General features: G+C 46.2%; 2 protein-coding genes across 2 annotated transcripts; both read left to right on the top strand.

The window, feature by feature from the left end:
• Window positions 1–225: 225 nt before the first annotated feature.
• On the top strand, window positions 226–1,338 carry gpr20 (G protein-coupled receptor 20). The gene has a single exon (XM_067238805.1). It carries the CDS (start codon window positions 226–228, stop codon window positions 1,336–1,338), a length of 1,113 nt encoding a protein of 370 aa, XP_067094906.1.
• A 1,588-nt stretch (window positions 1,339–2,926) lies between these two features.
• slc45a4b (solute carrier family 45 member 4b) lies at window positions 2,927–21,542 on the top strand. Its single transcript, XM_067238710.1, has 10 exons — window positions 2,927–3,013; window positions 3,755–3,821; window positions 4,234–4,945; window positions 7,377–7,565; window positions 7,793–7,972; window positions 8,513–9,099; window positions 17,205–17,771; window positions 18,009–18,108; window positions 18,565–18,776; window positions 19,116–21,542. Exons 3-10 carry the CDS (start codon window positions 4,690–4,692, stop codon window positions 19,461–19,463), a joined length of 2,439 nt encoding a protein of 812 aa, XP_067094811.1. The 5' UTR covers window positions 2,927–3,013; window positions 3,755–3,821; window positions 4,234–4,689; the 3' UTR covers window positions 19,464–21,542.
• Window positions 21,543–23,364: the final 1,822 nt, after the last annotated feature.

Below are 23,364 nucleotides of genomic sequence, written 5' to 3'. Positions count from 1 at the left end.
AACCATCAATGTTTTTTAAACGGATTAGATTGAAAACATTGTAAACTGTACCCTAATAATGTGTTCACATCCATTATGGAGCTACTGTCAACAACTTTGCACCTCTAATGAAAAATAAATCCTTAGAAAGTAAATAGGTATTTTGTTGTTGTGTTAAGTTTTGAGAAGGACTGTACGTAATAAATTTTTTATTTGTCTTCCAGATTTGGGCCACCCAAGAGCGCCATGGAGCTTAACACTTCTGTGACATCATCACCTCGCATCGACACTACATTTTCCACAATGCATCTGTGTACAAGCAGCAGCAGTAGTAACAGCTCGGACACTGACACTGAGAATTTCCCTTACATGGCCAGCCTAGCCCACCTAGATGAGGGTCTTTACAATGACTTCTACAGCCTGTGGATTACCTTGGTGGTAGTCAACACCCTCATCTTCCTGGTGGGCATGGTCCTTAACACAGTGGCCTTGTACGTTTTTTGCTTCCGCACCAAACCCAAGACCACCTCTGTCATCTACACGATCAACCTAGCAGTCACGGACCTGCTGGTCAACCTCTCGCTGCCCACACGCATCATGCTCTATTACAGCGGGGGCAAGTGTATCAACTGCTCCTACGTTCATATCTTCAGCTACTTTGTCAACATGTACTGCAGCATCCTTTTCCTCACCAGCATCTGCGTGGACCGCTACCTGGCGGTAGTGAGGTTGGAGGCATCTCGCCGCTGGAGGAGCCCCACCGTGGCCAAGGTCGTGTGCGCCTCCATCTGGGTGTTCGCCATCGTGGTCACGTACTCCTTCCTCACGTCCGTCTTCCGCCACACGGGCTGCTGCCTCTCCAAACTCCTCTTCCTCACCGTCTTCGAGTTCTTCCTCCCGCTGGTGGTCATCGTGGCGTTCACCGCGCGGGTCATGTGCGCCCTGGCCGACCGGCGGCTCATGCCGCAGAGCCGTGTCCGGCGGATGCGGGCAGTGCAGTTGCTCAGCACCGTGCTGGTGATCTTCACCGTGTGTTTCACACCCTTCCACGTGAGGCAGGTGCTGGTGTATTTCTACCCCGACATGCCGCACCAGGTCATCGTCTACCACCTGACGGTCACCCTCAGCAGCCTGAACAGCTGTATGGACCCCATCGTGTACTGCTTCGTCACCAACAACTTCCAGGCCACCGTGAGAGGCTTCTGCCGGCGCGGCGCGGCCGAGGAGAGCAGCGGGGAGATTATCAGCATGCAGAAGAGCTCCAAGGGCTCTGCGGGGGCCGTGACAGCCATCGCTCACAGCGTGATGATAATAGGCCTGGCCTCGTCGCCCCAGCTGGCCAGTAACCATGCGGTGTAGTGGAGGGGATTTGGAAGGAGACCGATGGACTATGCTTGCAGACTTATTCGAATAAAGTCGTTCTTTGTACAAGAGCTACAGTGAAATGGGCGCCAACTTCACTGTGTAGCAAAGGTGGTTCGCGACTGAGACCTGTGGAAAGAGTGGGTCCAATGTCCGTGTTGATGCCCTACAGGCTTTAGTGGACTCATGTACAACAGACTTTCCACACTTTGCAAAAACTTTCAAAACAGCACAGTGACAGGACAACACATATTGAAAATCACAATCTAATGTATTAAGGATATCAACCTTACTGGGAATAGTACATATACAATCGGATGTGACTTGTTGTACTGTATCACCTTATTTAAATCCATGTTCTCCTGCATAGCCATGGCAAACGTGAACTAGGCCCAATGAACTAATTGTTGCATCCTTCTTATAGGCTTTCGAGTCATGGGGAACATCTAGCCCACTGTCAGTACAATGAACCCACTGTGGACTGTTCCTGCTTTACAGTTTGATGTGCCATTTACCAAATAATGCCTTAGCCTATGCATTACTCCTCTTGGCAACCACAAGAGAAGTTGACAGAGAAATAATCACCACATGACTGCAATAAGACCTGAAGACTATATGCAAACATTTGGTGTTTGTTTATAAGGCTATGGTAGTGTTGTTGCGTGCTTATTTCATTGTGCTTGCTCTTGAGTCTTCAAATTAAAAAAGAATTCGAGAGTATTAACTGTTACTATCTCTATAATCATGAATTCACTCAATCTTACCATTTATCATGTCTTTACATGAAGCATTTACATTATTACAATTATTAGACACTATTTATTTTCATTTATATTTCTACAGCTATAGTTTTCTCTATATAATGTTATCCATCATAGCATTATTCAATATTTAATATCGAATGTATGTCTCTTGTGCAAAATATCCCAATGCCATTCACCTTCTATTCTAATAGAACATTAGAGCTGCAGAATTCGTGCCTTTATATTTATTTGGCTCTCTTTCGTTTTCTCACTTACCCCTTACCAATTTCTTTTTTCTTGATCCCTATTCTATTAAAGTATTTTGATAAAAAATATTTAATCTGCTTTCAGGAAGCACACACATTTTCTGAAGAATCTGTATCTTTTCTAGTTTGACAAAACTACAAACCATAAGAACTGTAGACGTGACACTTCAGTAGATTATACACACTGTTGTGTCCATACTGTTTACTAAAGCTAAATTAAATAGTAATTTTGCAATTACCTTTGTAATATGTTAATTATTAAATAGCCTATAGCAGTATAAATTCAAAATGGCAATCCGTACACAAATGGCTTTTAAAAGGTTGTTCAGATTTAAAATGCAACTGGGTTTGATAGCTAGTAATAAAGCAAGTAGACTAGTTTAAAGCAGCTATATATAGAAACTAAATTCATGGGGAAGGTGTGGATGGAAAGTGAGTAATCCGTTTTGATGATGTCAGCTTGCTTGCTACTAGTACTACTGTAGTTGCCCCCGCTTTGAGTAAACTAGGCAGTTGTTACAGTCGGTGTAGCAATGAATGAGAAATGAGCGAGAGACATTTGCGCATCTGTAGTTAGGCTACACCACGGTCGGATAGATCTGCGTGGATGAACGATAAGTAATGCAACTGGGATGTTTGATTGAACAAGAGAAAACCCTTTCGGTAAGTAGCTAGCAAGTATACCTACGTTTTATGTTGTTATCAACAAGTATCAAGTGAAAACCAAACGACACAAAACGATCAACTGTGATTTGCTGGCTCCTATTTAGCGCGCTAGCTAACGAGCCACCTAGCTAGCTCGCTGTTTGGATAAAACTAGTTAGCTTGCGGCTATCAAACGTTAGCTACCTAGCTAGTGAAACTAATACACTTATTCACTCTTCACATTTAGTTGCAGCTTGCCAGCCAGCTACGCTTCAGGCTGAACTCTAGCTTTTACTAGTGGATTGATGTTTAGGGAGAATATGTTGGCCATCCAGTCAAGCATCCGTTCAACTTCGGCCAAACAAGAGAGGCACCTGTCATTACGCATTAGAATCAGCCAAAGAAACATCTCAATCACCACAGCTGTCTGACGTAAGAGATGATACGAGTGGACAATATCAAGTTGGTAGTGAAACGTCTGTTGTAGTACTGGTTAATCCCACAAAGGATACCGTATCATTTGGAAACGACCACTTTCAAACGTGCCCTGACCGGGCCCGACAAGCTACGCCAGCCAAGCTACACCAGCCTACAGCAACATACAAATTAGGGGGCCTTTGACATTCCATTTTCTGATAGAACCCAGTCAGAACAAGTGTGGGCGGAGCAAGGGGTTAGCAAAACGTACCCGAGTCAGAGCAAAAACGCACGCATCAAGAAATGTAGTTATGTTTCAACTGTTGACTATCATGATTTTAGGAGTAATTGTTTCCTGATCGGTGAGCCACCTGTGGGTTATTGTTACTGTGTCGACCTCTTATATAAGGTAAGTGCTTGAATAGACTATTTAGGGTCTATGCAAAACTATTCCTGTTATTTTTTCAGTCATGTGAACAGTTTTTAGTGGTTGACTCAACCTATTCATGGGTTGCATGATTTTATTCATCCATCGAAGTAAGTCTTACCTAATGCAATGACGCAGCATTATAGCTTTATGGCAGGATACTATATTCTTGCTTACCAGCAGCCTTAAACTTCTGCCAACTTTTGGCACTTTTCATGACGTTTTAGTACAAATCATTTGATATGACATGATAATATACTTTTAAACTTAGCAGTAACCTGCTGGTTGCCATCTCAGTAGACCTATGACCCATTTACCAAAGTTAAAAGGTAAAACAATTTCATGTTGATGATGCAGTTGTGTTTACTAAATCTTTCCACCCTCCACCTCGCAGGTTACTGATTGACACCAATGGGGATGGACACAGAAGCATCGTTCACCCTCTCTGGCCTCATCCTTGCCTGCACACCCCTCCTTGCCTTCCCCCACTTCAGCTTCTTGTCCAATTACCACATGACTTTGGCTCTTATTCAAAGGCGTTTTACTTGGATAATGATTCAGCACAACAGACAGTAGAGACATTTAGTCTCTCGCAAAAGCCATATGTCACCATTTAACTTAAAACAATAATACCCCCAGTACCTCACAGGAGAACCGAGGTTGGATATATATTGTTGCTGTGTTGAAGGTTGACTTGAAGTCTTCTGACTGAAAGCAACGGGAAGCTGCAACTACATCTAAGTAACAGGAGCATACACACTTGGGAGAGCTGTGGTCTGGACTCTTCTAGTCTGGCCTAGCCTTGTCTTGCCTTGTTTCATCACGCCTCGTATAGTTGGGTCTTCCCTGTATGGTAGTTGTTGAGCCGGACATTATGGTTCCTCTGAAGGCAGAGCTGGAGCCTTTGGAAGCGGGGCAGGTGGTGGTGAAGGTGAAGCCACCGAGTGAAGGGGACGGGGACAGCCATGACGTCGTCGTCAGTGAGGGGGAAACCGGGGACAAGATCCCCCTGCGTCGCTGGGTCATGCACGGGGCTGTGATGTTCGGACGGGAGTTTTGCTATGCCATGGAGACTGCGCTGGTCACACCTGTCTTGTTACAGATTGGTACGTAACCATACTAACTCCCTGTCTTACTTAAAGTTGAAAGTATGACAACTAACCTGTCAGATTGGTATTACAAAATAACATAAGCAACCTGTATCACTGCATACTGGTAAATGATACAGTGCTACCTGTATTACAGCGGATTGGTAAAAATGTTTTAACTATATTAGTGCCATTAGTAAAATATAATATGCTATAAACAACCTAAATTACTACAGATAGGTAGCAAACCAAACAACTTGTCCCACAGCGGATGACAGATGGCACATAAACTGCAGTCGGAAGTACCAACACCTTACTTAAAGTGACGCATGTGCTGATTCTCAGCAGTACGGACATTGTTGAATACTACAGTGTCTTCAGCTGAAGGTTGGCCCCCCTCTGTTTAGACCTGGGATTGGATGGAGGAAAGGGTATGTTAACTATCTGCACAGGCAGCATGACAGGCGTGGTTGCCAGGTTTGCCACCAAAGCAGAAAAGAACAAAAGCTTATACTACGTTTGGTAGGTATGGCTGGAATGTGTGAGTTGGCACATTTCACTATGTTTGCTTTCCCACTGGGAGGAATATTGATGTAAAATTGCCACAAACTCCATATTTCCCCCTGCGTTTTACGTAAAGTTACTGTATACCTTTGCATTCGATCAATAAAAATAGGGTTCTCCTGGGAATGCTTTCCTATGCAGGGCCCTATGTGTGTCTGTTTACACATAAAGCAGTTTACATAGTGTAGACGCTCTGGATAAGAGCATCTGCTAAATGACTAAATGTAGTTGGCACCGAGGAGCCTGTTCTCTGCTAGCGAAGGTTAACAGACAATGGGGAAACTTGATCTATTGCCTAACTTCACAGACTACATTTCCACGTTGAGAAATCCGGGTAGGAAAAAAAGGTCCCCTAGCCTCGCTGACACTATATTATTTGTCTTTTTTTATCCCCCCTCCCGGTCGTGGTTGGCCAAGTTTCCCACCATTCCCTAGAGCCCAAGCCAGTCAGTTATTTCAGGAGCCAGTCAATGATGTTTAACTGGACATATACTTCACACAGCCTCGTACGCACATAAAAATAGACAAACACCACCCATGACTAGGGTTCAGTAGTTTCAATTTTATCGATTCCGATTCTGGTTTTCAAATCCGGTTCTTATCGAATCTTGGTTTCATTTCCCAAAGGCTTTATTTTATTGTATTTTTTTATCTGCAATGTCAATTTGCCTAGTCAAAACTCAGTTTGGGATATCTAAAACGTCATTCTGACTAGCTAAAACTTAATTGAAGATATCCAAAAACGACATTAAGGGGAGTTAAAGATATCTTGTAATGGAATTCAACAATTCACTTGCAGATAACTGCAGATCAGTTACATATATCTACAATTCAGTTGCAGATATCCGCAATTGCCCATCTATACTTCCAGGAATCTGTGTGTGTGTGCCAATCAGAAACGTGTCCAGCGCTATGTGCACTTATTGTACGCCGCTTTGGATAAAATGTCAACGTTATGTACTGTATTTGAACTATCACCTTTCATCGATTCTGCCCGGTGCTGTACATATTTTGGAATAGTCCACTAGCCACATTGTGACAGACATGCGCTGAAAAGTAACCAAATGCTTTTCTAAATAGCCATTCAACCCAGGTCCTCAGCCCATGTCTGGACATATTTTTTCTAGTGTATAAAAAGTAATAACCAGGGCACAGTGATTCCACCAGCACTCTGTGTTTGCCAGCAGGCTGTATCTTGTAGGCTGTATGCTGTAACCTCTGACTTGCACACTTGTCCAGACATGCGAATACTTCAGCGCTCTTCTCTCTTCCTTTCTGGAAAGAACCTATCGGAGAGGAAGTGCTCTGGGAACCCTGTGTTCTGTGACCTCAGGAATGTACAACCTGGGCCTGGCATGTGTGATATGTTTGAAGAGCCATTGAAAATGATAATTGATCACAGTACAATGCTCATACACACAGAGCCCTCCCATGTTGACATAAGGGTGTTTGTGCTTTTCGGTCTTTCCAACCTGCTTGTCACCAAGTTTCACCAAAGCATGGTCAAGCATCATGGATATCATTTTGGACTTTTTTTGGAACAGACACAGTTGAGATTGACAGGAAATATAGTGGAAAGAGAAAGGACATGCATTAATTGCCTGAGCCCGATTCGAACCCGTGCCGCCGCTTTCAAACCCGTGCCACCGCTTTCAAACCCGTGCCACCGCTTTAGGGCCTATAGAACGAGCCCTACCTGTTGAGCTACCGATGCCCCCAGCAGCTTGGCTCTTAAGTTCCTGGAGGTTATAGACAAAAAGAAAGAGGATGTACTCCTATGAGTTTTTGGCAACTCACGCAATCAGAGTATCACATCCTGTTTCTTTGAACATTACGTTCTGCCACATGTGACATAATTTGAAGTGTGTTTGTGTGATTCCCCCAGGTCTCCCCGAGCAGTACAACAGTCTTACATGGTTCCTGAGTCCCATCCTGGGGCTGATCTTCACGCCTCTGATTGGCTCGGCCAGCGACCGCTGCACCCTCAGCTGGGGGCGGAGACGACCCTTCATCCTGGTGCTGTGCGTGGGCGTGCTGCTGGGCGTGGCGCTCTTTCTCAACGGCTCTCTGATAGGTCAGGCCGTCGACTCACTTCACTCGGCATCATCGATATATGACATGTCATAAAGGGTCTGCCTGTCACCTTTCAAATGCAACCGAGGCAACTTTTATGAGAAAGGTTTATGAAGTCTGTTTTATTGACTATGGAGACGTATTAGAATGCTATATCAGTCCGTCTGTGGCTCAGCACTATGTCCATGCCTCATCTTCAACCATGGTGGTGGTTGTCCGCTGTCACAGGCCTAGCTATCGGAGACGTGCCACATCACCAGCCAATCGGGATCGTGCTGACGGTGCTGGGCGTTGTCGTTTTGGACTTCTCCGCAGACGCATCGGAGGGACCAATAAGAGCGTACCTGTTGGACTTGGCCGACACGGACGAGCAGGATATGGCGCTTAACATCCACGCCTTCTCCGCCGGTACCCATCTCCACCCTTTAACCCAGGAAAAATGCCTTTGACGTTTCGTGCCTGCTCTGTATTTCCATAGGATTTGGCTTGTTGTCTGTTTACCCAGCACATTCAGATTTAGTATTATACATCATTAGCACATTAGCATTTATATAATTAGAATTTATTTTCATTTTGCGTTTTACCTCTTTAGCACATTTAGCATCATAGGGCTTTTTCATTGTAGATTAACCTTCTTGTGTCTCACTGTCCTATCTGTTCCACTCCTCTCTTACACTCACTAACTCTGATGGTTGCATGTTAGTGTGGCTGTAAAGTATCAGCAGAACACCTGACCCCCACCCCCCCTCCCCCCTTAAAGTAAACATCAAAGCAGTTATAGATCACCAGTCACTGAAGCAGTAATGCTGTAGGAAACTCTTTCATGCTTACATTTACAGTTGTTGGACATGGGTGTATAGTTGGTGTACATTGTATGTTATGACAGGAGTCAGTTAGCATGTGAGCTGTTACAGTTAACAGTAATCTGTTGTGGCTGTGTGTTTTCAGGTCTGGGGGGTGCGGTGGGGTATATGATGGGGGGGTTGGACTGGTCCAACACCCTGCTAGGGCAGGCCTTCGGGTCGCAGGAACAGGTCCTCTTCCTCTTTGCTTCCGTCATCTTCACCGTGTCGGTGGCGCTGCATATGTTCAGCATCAAGGAGGAGCGCTACAGCCCCCAGCGGGACGCCCAGGGAGACGAATCCAACAGCCTGGCCTCAATCCATCCCAACGACCTGCCCCCCGGCGCAGGGGAGCTGATAGGGGAGGAGGACTCCTTCTTCCCCGCCGATGCCAGCCAGACTGAGCCTGAGCCTGAGCTCGGGATGCTGAGCGTGGAGCGAGGGCGGAGCAAGAGCGACTCGGTGCTGGCCATGCCAGACGCCACCATCCAGCTGGACGCCGATCTGAACCCCGACATGCACTTCCTGTCCGACATCGAGCCCTCCATCTTCCAGGACTTGGAGCCGTCGAGCCCACAGCCGGGCACCCCCACCGGGACCCCCCCACCTTACAGGGACGACCAGGGCTGGCGTGACCAGACAGACGGCAACATGTTCACCCAGGACAAGAGCAGCATGCTGGAGCACACTGAGGTTAGTCCCAGTATCAATGCTGCCCTGGCCTTGGTGACAACACGTTCAGACGGGCTCTTTTGTAACCCATAATGCCGACCGTAAGATTTTGCAGTGTTACTGTTACCGGCCTCAAGCCTAGGGGAACTTGGACCAGCACAAACAGGTTCCTTACGCTTGAAAAGTGAAGGAACAAACACAGGTGTCAAGGCATGGAGTTCACTTTTATTAACAATCAATAAAAATAGACTACAATAAAAGACAGGCTACAACAACCATTTCATATTCACTGCCAAATGCATAATTAGTCAACACAGGCGACCACCGTCCGTTGCCCAAAACCATGTTAAATCATAATATACAAACATCAAACACACACACAGACATCTTTTACCAACGAAACACCCCATTACTAGTATGCTTGTTTTTAGATCATCCACACTCATTTGCAGCAGTTTAAAACCCACAAAAAAAGGTTATATTACCTTGAAAAGTGAAGGAACAAACACAGGTGTCAAGGCATGGAGTTCAAACAAAAGCTCCCCAATTCCTTCTTTTATCCTTCCCTGCCTTGCAGGATGCCTCCACTGACACCTTGCTGTCCCTAGTGGACTGGAGTGAACCAAGCATGATCGGGTGCATGTGTATGTGTGTTTTGTGTATGGGCGTGCGGCCCTGAGAATAGCCCGCTACACTCTCCCCCACTTTTAGAGGAGGTCTCCTGACATCTTGATTATTTGCAACTACTCCCCAGGGCTAATAGCCCCACAATACTGGTCTCCAATGAGGCTGCCACACAAGATACGAGGAGTATGGCAACAGGTCATTCTGGAAAGTCAGGGTGGCTGAGCGGTGAGGGTGTCGGGCTAGTAATCTGAAGGTTGCCAGTTCGATTCCCGGCCGTGCAAAATGACGTTGTGTCCTTGGGCAAGGCACTTCACCCTACTTTCCTCGGGGGGAATGTCCCTGTACTTACTGTAAGTCGCTCTGGATAAGAGCGTCTGCTAAATGACTAAATGGAAATGGAAATGTAAAGGGGGGTGATATGTTACTGCGTGGACTACAAGTTGATATGACGGTTGACCCAGACTTTGATATGTGAGCATTTCTCTTGGTCTCACTGTGCGTTCAGATCTTCTCGGCATGAGCTCTTCCTGCTCTTGCACCAGTTCCACACCCTCAAGGTCATCACCGACATTCTCACAGACTTCTGGCACTCCCTGAACTTGTGCAGGTTGCTCCAGCTGATTAACTGGTGGAACAGGGGGCTGAAACTCTGCTGCTAACGGTCTTAATGTTGACTGACCACTTTGTGGTTGACTCATTGAGTGAGATGAGCCAGGCTGCATTCCAACATCTATGATATGATCGGGTATAGGACGCAAAGTATAGCTTTCTTCCTCGCTCTCATCTGAGTCACTTCGGCTCATGGCGTCAGAGCACCTCTGCCCCTGGGGTCTCTTTGTCCTCACCGGTCGTTGGTGCACTGATGGGCTGGCTTGGGCGTCCCCATCCAGCTGGAGGTCGCTGACAGGTAAGAGCAGGTTCCTATGTAGGACACGGGCACGCTTGACTCCCTTTTCATCTTGGACTTTATACACTGGGCTGGCCACCTCTCCCACTCTGCTAACAACCCGGTGGATGGTCTTCTCCCAGTAGCTTCGGAGTTTCCCCGGACCATTCCGCTCTGACAAGTTCCGTACCAACACCCGGTCACCTGGCTGAAGTGTGACCCCCTTGACCCCACGATCATAGTAGCGCTTCGCTTTCTCAGATGATTTCTGACTGGTCTTCGAGGCAATGTAGTAGGCCTCTCCTTCATTCGTCTCGCCCACTTCTCTGCAAAGACTTGTTTTGTTTGTTTCTCAGTGGTAGAGTTGAGGTCAAAAGCTAGGTCCACTGGCAACCGCGGGGACCTCCCAAAAAGGAGATAGAATGGTGATTTCCCCTGGGGGTGGTACGGGGTTGTTCTAGAGTGCGAGATGCCAGCCAATTGCTCTAACCTCTGAAGCAACCCATTTTCAAACTTACAACCTTGGTCATGGTGGAGTTTTTCCGGGAAGCCAAAACGGGGGATAAAGTCATTAAATAGTTTCTCTGCAGCTGTTTTGCCAGATTTATTTTTAGTGGGATAAGCTTGGGCAAAGCGTGTAAAATGGTCAATTATGACCAAGATATACTCATAACCCCCACTACTCGGTTCAAGATGGAGGTAGTCAATGGCGACTAATTCAAAAGGTGAGCTTGTGGAGATGGAGCCCATTGGTGCTTTGTCTCGCATAGAGGGATGTTTTTGCTGAATGCATGCACACCTTCTCAGGACGTAATCCTCCACCTCCCGCTGCATATATGGCCAATAGAATCTTTCTCGCATCAGATTAACCCTCGTGCTGCCTTCGGGTCACATGACCCAAAGGTTCATAACGAACCATCGTTGTGTTTACCCAATACAAAAACAAATACAAATAATTTTCTTTTAACCTTCGCAATGTGGAGGGTCTGAGACAGCCCAACGGTTAAAATAAAATTATTCACTTTGTTTTTGTATGCGGTAAAGTTGTCGCAATACGACGGTGGGTCACAATGACTGATGGGTCAGAATGACCCGAGGATAACACAAGGGTTAAGGACCTTCTCAACACCCACATGGCCCATTTCATCATGCAGGTATTTTAGAACAAGGGCCCTGAATTTTGTTGGAACAACCAGCTGCTTATGAGGTCCAGTTTGTCGGTACAATAACCCATTTTGTATGAAGAGCCTGCTCCACTCCCCCATCAACCTTCGGGCTTCACTGGACACATTCTCTCTGTCCATCTTGGTGAGGTTTTTCCCCTTGCTTTTCAACTTCATGATTTCCTCCATTGCCTTGTCCTCGTGCTGTGCACTTCTTACATCCTCGGGTGGAATGATCATTGAACTTGGGGGTTCCTGTTCATTGTCAGCGGTCAGCTGTAGAACAGCAATCCATGGCACATCCTTTTCTTTGGCCACTATACTCCCTTGCCACACTGCTGTTACCACCTCTGGAGACAGAACCTCTGTATACTTTCCAATGTGCTGAATAAGTGAGACAGGGAAACGAGAAAGTGTGTCAGCATCAATGTTATTCTTACCCGGGCGATACTTTCTGTCAAAGTTAAAGTCAGCCAGCTCACCCACCCAACGGTGCCCAGCTGCATTTAGCCGGGTTGTGCTCAGGATATAAGTAAGGGGGTTATTATCTGTGTAGACAGTAAACTCCGGGGTATAATAGAGAGTCCCGAAATTTGTCACAAATGGCCCATTTTAAGGCCAGGAATTCCAGTTTTCCTGAGTGGAGATGGTAATTCCGTTCTGCAGGGGTAAGTGACTTGGATCCATAAGCAATCACCCGTAACTTGCCCTGTTGGTTTTGATAAAGGACAGCACCAAGCCCTTCATTAGATGCATCGGTATGAAGAACAAAGGTTGAAGTCAGGGTAGGCCAAAATTGGTGGATTAGTCAGCATGGCGACCTGCCGGCCCACAACAGCACTATGTTCCTCAGTCCACCTGACCGGTGTTCTTGATGGCAATTGTTTGCTGGATTTCTTTTTTTCTGACTGAGCAATGTTTACTCTTGAGCCCCGCTCCATATTCTGCAGAAGTTCAAACAGAGGTCTGGCCACACGCGAAAAGTCTTGGCTAAAAGAACGATAATAGCTCAAAAAGCCCAGGAGACCTCTTACTTCCCCTACTGTTGTCGGTTTCCTCTCCTTCAACTGAGTCACTGCCTCCAAATCCTTGGGGTCTATTTGGACGCCTTCGCCAGACACCAGTCGGCCCACATAACGAACTTGCCGTTTGAAGAGGTCACACTTATTGGGTCGCAGTTTGATTCCACTGGCTCTCAGCTGACACAGCACTCTCCGAACATCTTCCACATGTGCTAAGAAGGTTTTTGAATAGCAAAGGACATCATCAAGGTACGGAGAGCAATTATCATCTCGTAGACCCTCAAGAACGGACTCCATGCAGCTCTGGAACACAGCTGGGCAATTACTTAACCCAAATGGAAGCCTGATCCATTCATAAAGCCCCCATGGTGTGCTGAAAGAAGTGCAGTGTTCTGACCCCTCATCCACAAATCCCTGATGATACGCACTTCCCTGATCCAGAAGGGAGAACCAAGATTGCCCCCCTAAGTTGTCAAGGAGGTCTTGGATACGGGGTAAGGGGTGTCGGTCAGGAATGGTCTTGCGATTAAGTTCTCGGAAATTCACACAGAGGCGCAAACTGGAGTCTTTTTTTCTAACACAGACAACAGGGGAGGAATATGAAGAATGGGACTTTTTAATCCACCCTCGCTCTAGGAGGTTTTGCACATAGGCCTTTACTTCCGTGTACAGAGGTTTTGGTATGGCATTATAGCGCTTTTGTACTGGGGTGTCATCCTTAAGGTTAATCTTCAGCTGTAAAGATGGGACGCACCCAATGTCACCCTCTCCTGTAGAGAACACATCTGACACCTCATACAACATTTGCCTAACTGTCTCTTGTTCCTCTACCCTTAAATGGGATAGGTCCACTGGAGGGTTCCACTTCTCAGCAGGATCATGTACTCTGGGCTGGGCAGTAGCTGAGGTAACTGTAAGGGGAATGCCTTGATTCTGCTGCAGGGTCAACACTGGAAAGATGGTGCAGGCATTCTCCAGGTGGCCCAACACTGCCCACTGGGGGAGAAATACATCATGTTGGGTTGAATTTTGGATAGGGATGGTTACATGCTTTGCATAAGCACCCCGCACTTCCATGATGGCTGGGAACAGTTCTAGTCCCTCGGGCAAAGTTGTTTCTATGGCAGGCTCAAAACACATTGTTCTTTCCTCAAGACAATTTCGCACCTTGCACCTCACCCCCCACACTTGGCCAGCTGGGATGATGAGGCCTCTCTTTCCTGTCATGAGGAGGCAGCCCTGTGACCTTTCCTCCACTGGTTCCTCTTGGACAACAGAAACAATTGTTTTTGCGGTGTCAACCCTTAAGTTTAAAGCCTCACTTAAGAGAACACTCAAATTGAGAGGGCCTGCAATGTTTTCCCGAATAAGCTCCACAATGACATTAACTCCAAGCAGGGGGTAGTTGGGGTTGCTCTGTGCAACGAGGAAAGGGACTTGAATGGACGCTTTACCCTGACTAGAACTAAGGATCTCTAGATGAGCATCAATCCAGCCAGCAAATGGAATTCTAGAGCCATTGGCTGCAGTAACATGAAGAGGTTCAGAGAGTAGAGTCTCTAGGGGTTTGATATCTGTATATGGCAAGTTCTCCATCACCCACTCCCTGCCCACAACACTTACTTGAGCCCCTGTATCTAACAGCATCTCAGTTTTCACCCCATTAATACAACATAATACAAGACATTTTCCTCCAATGAGCTGGGCTGTCCGTTTAACCTCAGGGGTTTTGAGAGAGGTTTGTAGGATGGTTGAGTTGTCCGTGTTGGCCGAGCTACAATTAAGAAGGGACGTTGAATTGGGGCAAGTCACAGGCCGTCCCTCTCCCATGACCTCCTCCCATTTCCCGACCCTGACCTGTTCAAGCACCCTACAGCACGGTGTCCACTCTGTCCACAACGAAAACAGTGACTGCAGGAATCATACCCCTTTTGTTGGCATTCCTGGCATTTTCCATTCCTTGATGTTCTCTGGGATTGCCCAGTGGAAGCTCCCATTGGGGCGAAATTTGACATTTGGCTTGTGGGGGATACATTTTTCCAGGTTTTTAGTCAATGCAGACACTTGGGCTGACAGTTCGGTAATGGCGACAGCATTTGCTCTAACTTCCGATACAATGGATGGCTCTGCTGGGGAGCTAATTGGTGCATCGCCAGGATGCTGGGCAGCACTGACTGTGACTGGTCTATATTTTGTGGAAGATAAGAAACGCTTTGCCCTCTCCGCCTCTTCACTTGTCAACCTGGTTATCTGCTAAGATGGTTTCATCACTGACCTGGGCGAGATATGGTTTAACCCTTGTGTTATCGTCGGGTCATTCTGACCCATCAGTCATTGTGACCCACCGTCGTATTGCGACAAATTTACCTCATACAAAAACAAAGTGAAGCATTTTCTTTTAACTGTCGGGCTGTCTCAGACCCCCCACATTGGAATGGTTAAAAGAAAATTATTTTAATTTGTTTTTGTATTGGGTAAAATTGGGTAAACACAACGATGGTTCGTTATGAACCTTTGGGTCATGTGACCCGAAGGCAGCACGAGGGTTAAGGCCATGCCGGATGCTGTTATTCTTTTTACTTAAACCCTGGTAAAGTGTGTGCAAGAAAACCCCCTGCACTAATTTCTTGTCATAACTAAAGTCAATATCATTCTGTTCTGCTGCAAGCAGTACCCGTTCCCTAAGGGCCATTATTCTATACACAAACTGTTGAGTGGTTTCCATGTCTTGCTGTTTGGTATTACTCAGTTCCTGGAACAACTCTCTACTACTTTTATCCCGAATGTGGGTCCTAAGAACTTTCTTCAGCTCAATTACAGTGAAGTTATCTTTGTTTGTAAGGTACTCTTTAAAAAAAACTCCTTTGGTTACCCTCAATACAGCCCGTACAATCTCAGACTCTGTGATCCCGTTTCCAATGGCCTCATCAATTTGTTTACCAATATGGGTGTATGATATTTCTGACCCAGAATCTGAAATTTGTCCACCCTGGATTTTAAATTCTCTACGAGGCAAGAGGGCTGTTACATCAGTGATTCTGACCACCTGATCAGTAGGTGTCTTAACCACACATGTGTTTACAGAGTCAATAGGCGTTTGTAGTGTCTGCCTGCCTGTATTTTCACTGCATGTGGTGTGGACTGAAGATACCGGAATGTTTGTAGGTGAGGATGATCTTGAATGTCCAGATGGACCAATGGCGATCATTTCATTTATAGTGTCCTGCAGATGTAGTAGCCGGGACATGCCTTCATCCTCTAGGTCCTGTAGTTTCACACTCTTCATGTAATCCGAAATGTGATAAAACATGTCCGGTTCAGAGAGTTTCGAAAGTTCAGTATTGTCTTCATTGTCCAAAGTTGCAGCTAGTTGATACAGCTGACTTGCATTCAGCAGTAGTAGCTTCTTATGGATTTCCCATTGGAGTACCTGCCGTGGCTCAGATGTCGCCATCTTCCTCAGAACCGGCTCCTACTCGGCAAGTATCCCGGACGAGCCCCCAATTGTTACCGGCCTCAAGCCTAGGGGAACTTGGGCCAGCACAAACAGGTTCCTTACGCTTGAAAAGTGAATGGTTATATTACCTTGAAAAGTGAAGGAACAAACACAGGTGTCAAGGCATGGAGTTCAAACAAAAGCTCCCCAATTCCTTCTTTTATCCTTCCCTGCCTTGCAGGATGCCTCCACTGACACCTTGCTGTCCCTAGTGGACTGGAGTGAACCAAGCATGATCGGGTGCATGTGTATGTGTGTTTTGTGTATGGGCGTGCGGCCCTGAGAATAGCCCGCTACATTACAGTATTCCAATACAAGTGACAAGATAAAACTAAATGTAAAGTTGGGACTTTAAGGCTCGGTAGCTTAGTTTTACCAGCCCTTCCCTTTAGATAAACACATCCAAAACACACAAACACGCTGCCTGACTACTGCCGGGAGGTAGACAGACAAGTAGCCCGTCCAATCATTGCCTTCGGTCCGAATCCGTCCAATCATTAGTGCCGGTCCTACCTCAATGACTGGTCGTGTTTATTACAGTCCTGTGACGCCTACAGATTTAGAAATTGATTTCATTTTACTGTCTAACCTTTAGGATGTGAAGTTTATTTCAGCAAATGGAACAAAAAGTGCTTCTCAACTATATTACATACCTGCATTTAATATCAAAAGGCTATGAGGTACTGCCATACCTAGACCCGGAGGTCACTGTTCTCAATTCCCTATATATAGCCATGGGAAAAGAAAAAGGGGTGGGACAAAATATCAATACATACTTCTTCCAAAATACTCATAGACGTTTGCATAAATATAAGAAAACTATTATTTGGCTCGTACATACACACAAACACATAAACACAAACTAGTATGTCGTCCTCTACCTGGTCATTCTGTTATATCAACCCTTGTACTAAATATTTCCTCTGCCCCAGGTCAACCAGGTGAAAGGACTCAATGGGACAGGGGAGCTGTCGTGCAGCTCTGCCCACGCCCGCGTCCACACCCGCAACCACGCCCGCACAGGCGGCCCCACCCAGACCCGCGCGGGCCCCCGCCCCTCCAACGTCAACGTGCCGGCCCGCCGCCACAAACACACCTTCTACCGCCAGCCCTCCTTCACCTTCTCCTACTACGGCCGCGTGGTCGTCCATCGCCACCGGCAGAGACGTCCTCACCCCACCGCCGCCCAGCCCATCACGTCGTCCCGCAGCCTCAACGACCTGTACCCGCTGCGGGGCGGCCAGGTGTGGCGGAAGCTGCCGCAGAACGGCGGCAGCCTGGAGGAGGAGGGCTCGGAGGAGGAGGAGGGCTCGGAGGAGGAGGAGGAAGAGGAAGAGGAGGGCACCACTGTCAGGCTGCTGTGGCTGTCCATGCTGAAGATGCCCCCCCAGCTGTGGAGGCTGTGCGTGTGCCACCTGCTCACCTGGTTCTCCATCATCAGCGAGGCCGTGTTTTACACCGACTTCATGGGACAGGTCATCTACGGGGGAGATCCCACGGTGGGGAGCGGTGCGCGCCGCACACACACGCACACTGGCTGTTGGTCTGTCGGTGTAGAATGCCTAGGTGTAGAATTGGGAACATACAAAGGGAATCTCCCCGTGACATCCTGTGCTCGGTCGGTTCTGTCCTGTCTGTTTGTTTCAAATGTAACCTGTGTGTGTGTATGCGTGTGTGTGTGTGTATGCGTGTGTGTGTGTGTATGCGTGTATGCATGTGTGTGTGCGCATCCGTAGGCTGCAGCTAACTCCACAGAACTGCAGAACTATCACAAAGGAGTCCAGATGGGCTGCTGGGGCCTGGTGGTCTACGCTGCCACGGCTGCCGTCTGCTCTGGTACGACCCTGCCCTGCCCTGCCCCACCCCGCCCCGCCCCCCCCCCCCCCACACACACACACACACGGTAGTACGCTGCTGCTTTGAAACACACTGAATCCCACCTGTCTGACAGCAGACACCATCTGCCCCCAGAGTGTCAGACCTTGGCTTCTGGTTCCCACTTCAACACCGACTAGCCAAAATCAACAGACACAAACAGTCATTCATACCCTCAGTCATCTCACTGCAAAACTCCAATAGTAAAAGGTCATATCAGCCTGAGCACGCTTTGGAAATATTGCTGTAATTTCTGTAGTAGCTTTAACACATGTAGGGCTTATTATGTGCTTTTTTACTTCTCTTTGCGATATATTGTGATATCGCACGTGTATTGGGATATCATGTTATATGATTGTTTGTGCTTTGTGTTTTGTTTTTTTACTGCTGCAATTGCCCATCTCCCCCACCCCTCAGCCCTGCTCCAGAAGATCCTGGACAACTCGGACCTCAGCATCCGGATCATTTACACCCTGGGCACGCTGGTCTTCTCCATAGGCACTGCCATCATGGCCATCTTCCCCAATGTGTACGTCGCCATGGTGAGCATTAGCACCATGGGAGTGATCTCGATGTCCATCTCCTACTGCCCCTACGCCCTGCTGGGGCAGTACCACGAGATTAAAGAGGTAGGCGTCACGGCGTCCTAAACACTGCATAGACAATACTCGACTCAAATGTATTTACATCTGAGTCGAGTATACTGTATATATTGTTTGCATCAATGCTGCATGTATTATATGATGACAAAACATTTTTGGATTTACGATGTGAATTAGATAAATACGAATGTTTCAGGAACCCCCCCAAAAGTTTCTAAACGTTATTTGCATGTATTGTGTTCATGGTGAACGAATGATTTTGTTGTTGTTGAGTGAAATGCTCCTTGAACACCCTGCTGGCTAAACAGTGTGAGTATTTGGAGTGAACTCCTCGTTTTTTCCCAACTCCTCCTCCTCCTCTCTCAGTACATCCATCACAGCCCGGGCAACTCTCGACGGGGCTTCGGCATCGACTGTGCCATCCTGACCTGCCAGGTGTATGTCTCCCAGATCATGGTGGCGTCGGCGCTCGGGGCAATCGTGGACGCGGTGGGCAGCGTGCGCGTCATCCCCATGTTGGCCTCCGGGGGCTCCTTCCTCGGCTTCCTCACCGCCTGCTTCCTGGTCATATATCCAGACCCCGCCCCGGAGAGTGTGACCAATGAGGAGCAGGTATCGGCAGAGGCGGGGCCAGGAGACGGAGGCAGCACAAGGTCTTCTATGGTGGTGGTGGGCGGGTCGATGCCCAAGAACAGTTGCCAGTCCTCCGTCTGACCTACCAGTACGGTGACCAGTCTGCTGTGTGAAACCAACCAGAGGACATGCTGGGGAGAGCAGGACCAAAACCTCTGACCTGACCTGACCTGACCGCGACTCACCCAACCTTCTGGGGTGTCAGATCCTTGAAATGGACGAGAGAAGAAGGGGAGGGGGGAAGGGGGAGGAGGGGAGCTGTGAGCCATGGGATAGGGATTGATCCCTTGGCTGAAGGTTATGCTTCAAGCTCGATGAGAACTTTCAGCTCTACATTCACACACACTTTGGGACACGGCTACATCTCCTTCTCCTCAATGTACACCTCGCTAATATTATAGATCAAAACCTATATATACACGCATGTGACAACAATATTTCCACAGAGACTTTTTGGTTTATAAGAAAGTTATGTTGGTTTATAATGTGCTAAGAGAGTTGAATTGCTCAAACTCACTTTTCAGTGGTATACTGGAGCTGGATAAAGTTGGTGTGACTTAATGGCAGGTGTAAGAACCTACATATAAACCCACAAAGGGTCAAGTAGGGTCTGAAGGCATTCTGACGTGCAACACAGTGGCACCTGTAACACTTGAACAGGTCGGTTGGTGTGAAAAATCTTTCGTTTACATTCAGAGCATAGAGACTTTCTGGGGGCATATGTTTCAAAACCTGGGGTAGCCCAGATGGGTGGGTTCAGACTAATCTTAGTAAAACAAGCCGAAACTCCTTCAGGGCTTCTCCAGGTTGTGAAACGTGCATTCTCTGTCAAGCTGTGCCAGTGAGCTCAATATATAGCTCAATATATTTGTATGCTGCCACTAAATAGGTACAGGATCTATACGTTACATTGTCTGGTGTAGGCATGCACCTTTTTTTCTACCAGATACACACACACACTATCTGCACTACAATGTACAAATACACACACACACACACCCTCCAAACTACCTAAGTGAGGGTTGCCATAGCTGTGGACATTCATGTCATGAAGACACTCAGGGTAAATCACACTAATGCTGCATGGGAGAACACGATGATGATGAGGTTGATGTTGTCTGCGTGTGGCCATTCCATAGCCTAAAATCCATCGAGCCTTTCTATGCACAGCACCAAACCTCCCTATAGGGGGAGCCACCTACCTTACCCAAAGCACCTGTAGACCCTCAGGACGTTCCTGTTAACATGACATTTTAATCACAGGTTCAATGTACTGTAGGCCAATCAACAAAATGTTATCTTGGTGCTTAAAGGGACACTTTATAACAGCTGCCATAGAAATAATAGATATAAGTACCTATTGGAAATTTGAATAAGTGATATGTGATGATGATAATGCACATTTTGTAAACACGTTGGGGACGTGCATAACTAAATACTGCAACCTTTTAGTTTCTGTGAGTGTGTGTGCCATATAATTTATTTATAACCATGGGTTATACACTTGATCTATAGGTAGATCGACTGTAACTAGATGTCTAGTAGTGCCTTGGATAGTTTTCCAGAATACACTGTTGAGTGACGAGGCCAAAAAATGGCGTTGCTTGCACACTGGGGATATCTGTCTCTGAAATGGGGAATTAAAGACTAAATACAATATTAGCGCTAATTCTGTGATATGAACAGTGTCGTTTTAGTTCAAGTTTTTGCTTGTTTGGAAGATGGATATGTCTTGATTGTGAATAGTTTTAATTAAGAAATATGTGTGGATGAGAAATCAAAATGCTAGTGAATGCTAACATTTGTGTCAGTATCTAATTCTATGATACCAACCTAGATTTTCAAGTCAATCATTGATTCTGTGATTGATTTAAGTCTTTGATATTACCTTTGTGCTGCTGTTGAAATGTACAGATGTTTTGTACAAACAATAACAAAGAAACAAAGAATGCACCTTTGAATATGAAAACTCTTTGATTGAGTCTTTATTATTTGCGCATCATTGCGCTGCAGTGAAGTTTCAGAATTGTCGATACTTTATTTAACCTACTTGTGCATTGTTTGAGGATTTGTCTCACTAGATGTCGCTGCAGATCATCTCACTGCGGCGGCCTGAGTGCAATTCCAGCCCAGGCCCTTTACCGCATGTCATCCCCTCTCTCCCCACATTTCCTGGGGGGTGTTCCATCAACGTCGATTAAAAGAAAAGATAGACTTATCTCGCCAAGTCTCACTTACTTTAGCGAGAGTTCCGTTCCATTAAGGTGGTTTATTTTAGTTCTAGCTACGTAACCAAGGTAACTTATACTTCGGAACTAGCCTGATCCGTGTCAGGCTAAAAGTCAAGCTAAACTAAAATGTGTTGCAAATAATTTCAAACAAGCGGAAACAGAATCTCAAAAGACAGTTCCGTCGAGTAAATTCCTGCGCGCAAACCACTTTAGTCCGTGTTCGGAAACGTAAATTCAGACTTTTTGAAGTGCAGACATTAATGATTTAGCTACATGTTTACTTAATCTCCAAAAAATATATTAATTTAAATAAACAAGTTAAGAAATAATGTCACTTTTGTTTTCAAAAGCCATTGGTTAATTGACATAAAATAAGGACTTAGAAACTAAGCAGAGCGTCTAGACAAGTTACAATCAATTATGGCGTATCCGTTCTTTGACAACCCTGTGGTGGATGAAGGTGCTCAGATTATACAAAGAGCGTTTATCCCACCAGCCCCAAGGGTCTTCAGAGACAGAAGTAATGGTTCCCTGACCAGTATCTGTGGAAGAAGTATAGGTTCAGCAGGCCCAGCATAGTTTATCTAGATAAATGTAATTGTCATTCTTAAAAAAAAAAAAACATAAATATATATATATGAAATAACACTTTAGCAACTCTTAAGGATGGCAATGAACACATAAGAGCAGCCTACCATCCTTTGTAAAAAGTAATAGAAAGGAGAGTAGACTATAATAGTAGAAAGGAGGGTAGTAGACTGCAGTCTATGTAGGTAGGCCTAGACTATGTAGTCTGCTGGAATCACACACAAGGAAGCAAACCCACTGTAGCCAAGCCTTGACACTGTTCAGTCTGTCTGCATTTGTCTATGTCTTTGCATGTGGGACATTCTTGAACGGGCAACTATGCCAGGAAATATGAAGGGTATACCTTGCTTCAAAGCAGTACCTGAATATTATCATCAGTTTTTCAGGTAATCTTGAAACACAAAGAATCAAGGAGGACCTTTTATTCAATTGTATAAAGTATTTTCATTGTTTAAAGTAGCCTATATGTTGACAAGCCTGTATATTACCTCTCCTCTGGTTTCCCCAATATTATAGGTGCAATATACTGTCCCCATGGGTATATCCAGGCCCATTGGAAGACTCAGGGGGTGACTGCCTGGTGCCCCCATGGTTGAAAGCGTTTCTAAAATGGCCAGAGTGGCAAAAATTAGACCAAGTGCCCTACTGTCTGCCATTCACATTGTGAAATATGCTTGAGTGCACAGGATGCCCCATGCAATAAATGACAGTGTGCCCTCTATAAATGTAAAAAGAGTTCCTTTATAGTATAGAAAATGTGATGCAGTACCCTATAAGGTGCCCTTACAATGGCCTAAATTGGACTGTTCCCATGCCCTTACTTCCAATGGAAAAAGGTGCTGTTATGAAGTGCCCTTTATGCTGCCCCTACATGAGTGTCCCAAATGTTGCCCTTTCCAAAGAAGACAATTAGATTCTGTGCCCAACAGTCTCCCCTAATGTTCCCAGTAGGGCATGCTTTCCCAAAGTTGTACGCTGTGATGAAGTGGAAGACGGGACTGGGAGAGAAAGCTGTGGAGCTCCTCATAGAGGAGACACTCAAACACACCCCGGCAGCCCATTCTAAACATGCCAGGTGAATGAATCATGATTGCAGCTTCCATATCCTATATCCTATGGAAGCAAATTGTTACCAAAATTCAAAATGAAAATGCATTTCCAGA

The sequence above is a fragment of the Osmerus mordax genome, chromosome 6 (genome assembly GCF_038355195.1).
Source record: "Osmerus mordax isolate fOsmMor3 chromosome 6, fOsmMor3.pri, whole genome shotgun sequence".
Classification (NCBI taxonomy): Eukaryota; Metazoa; Chordata; class Actinopteri; order Osmeriformes; family Osmeridae; genus Osmerus; species Osmerus mordax.
Note: the sequence above shows the minus strand (reverse complement) of the source record. Positions and strands in the feature narration are given on the sequence as shown.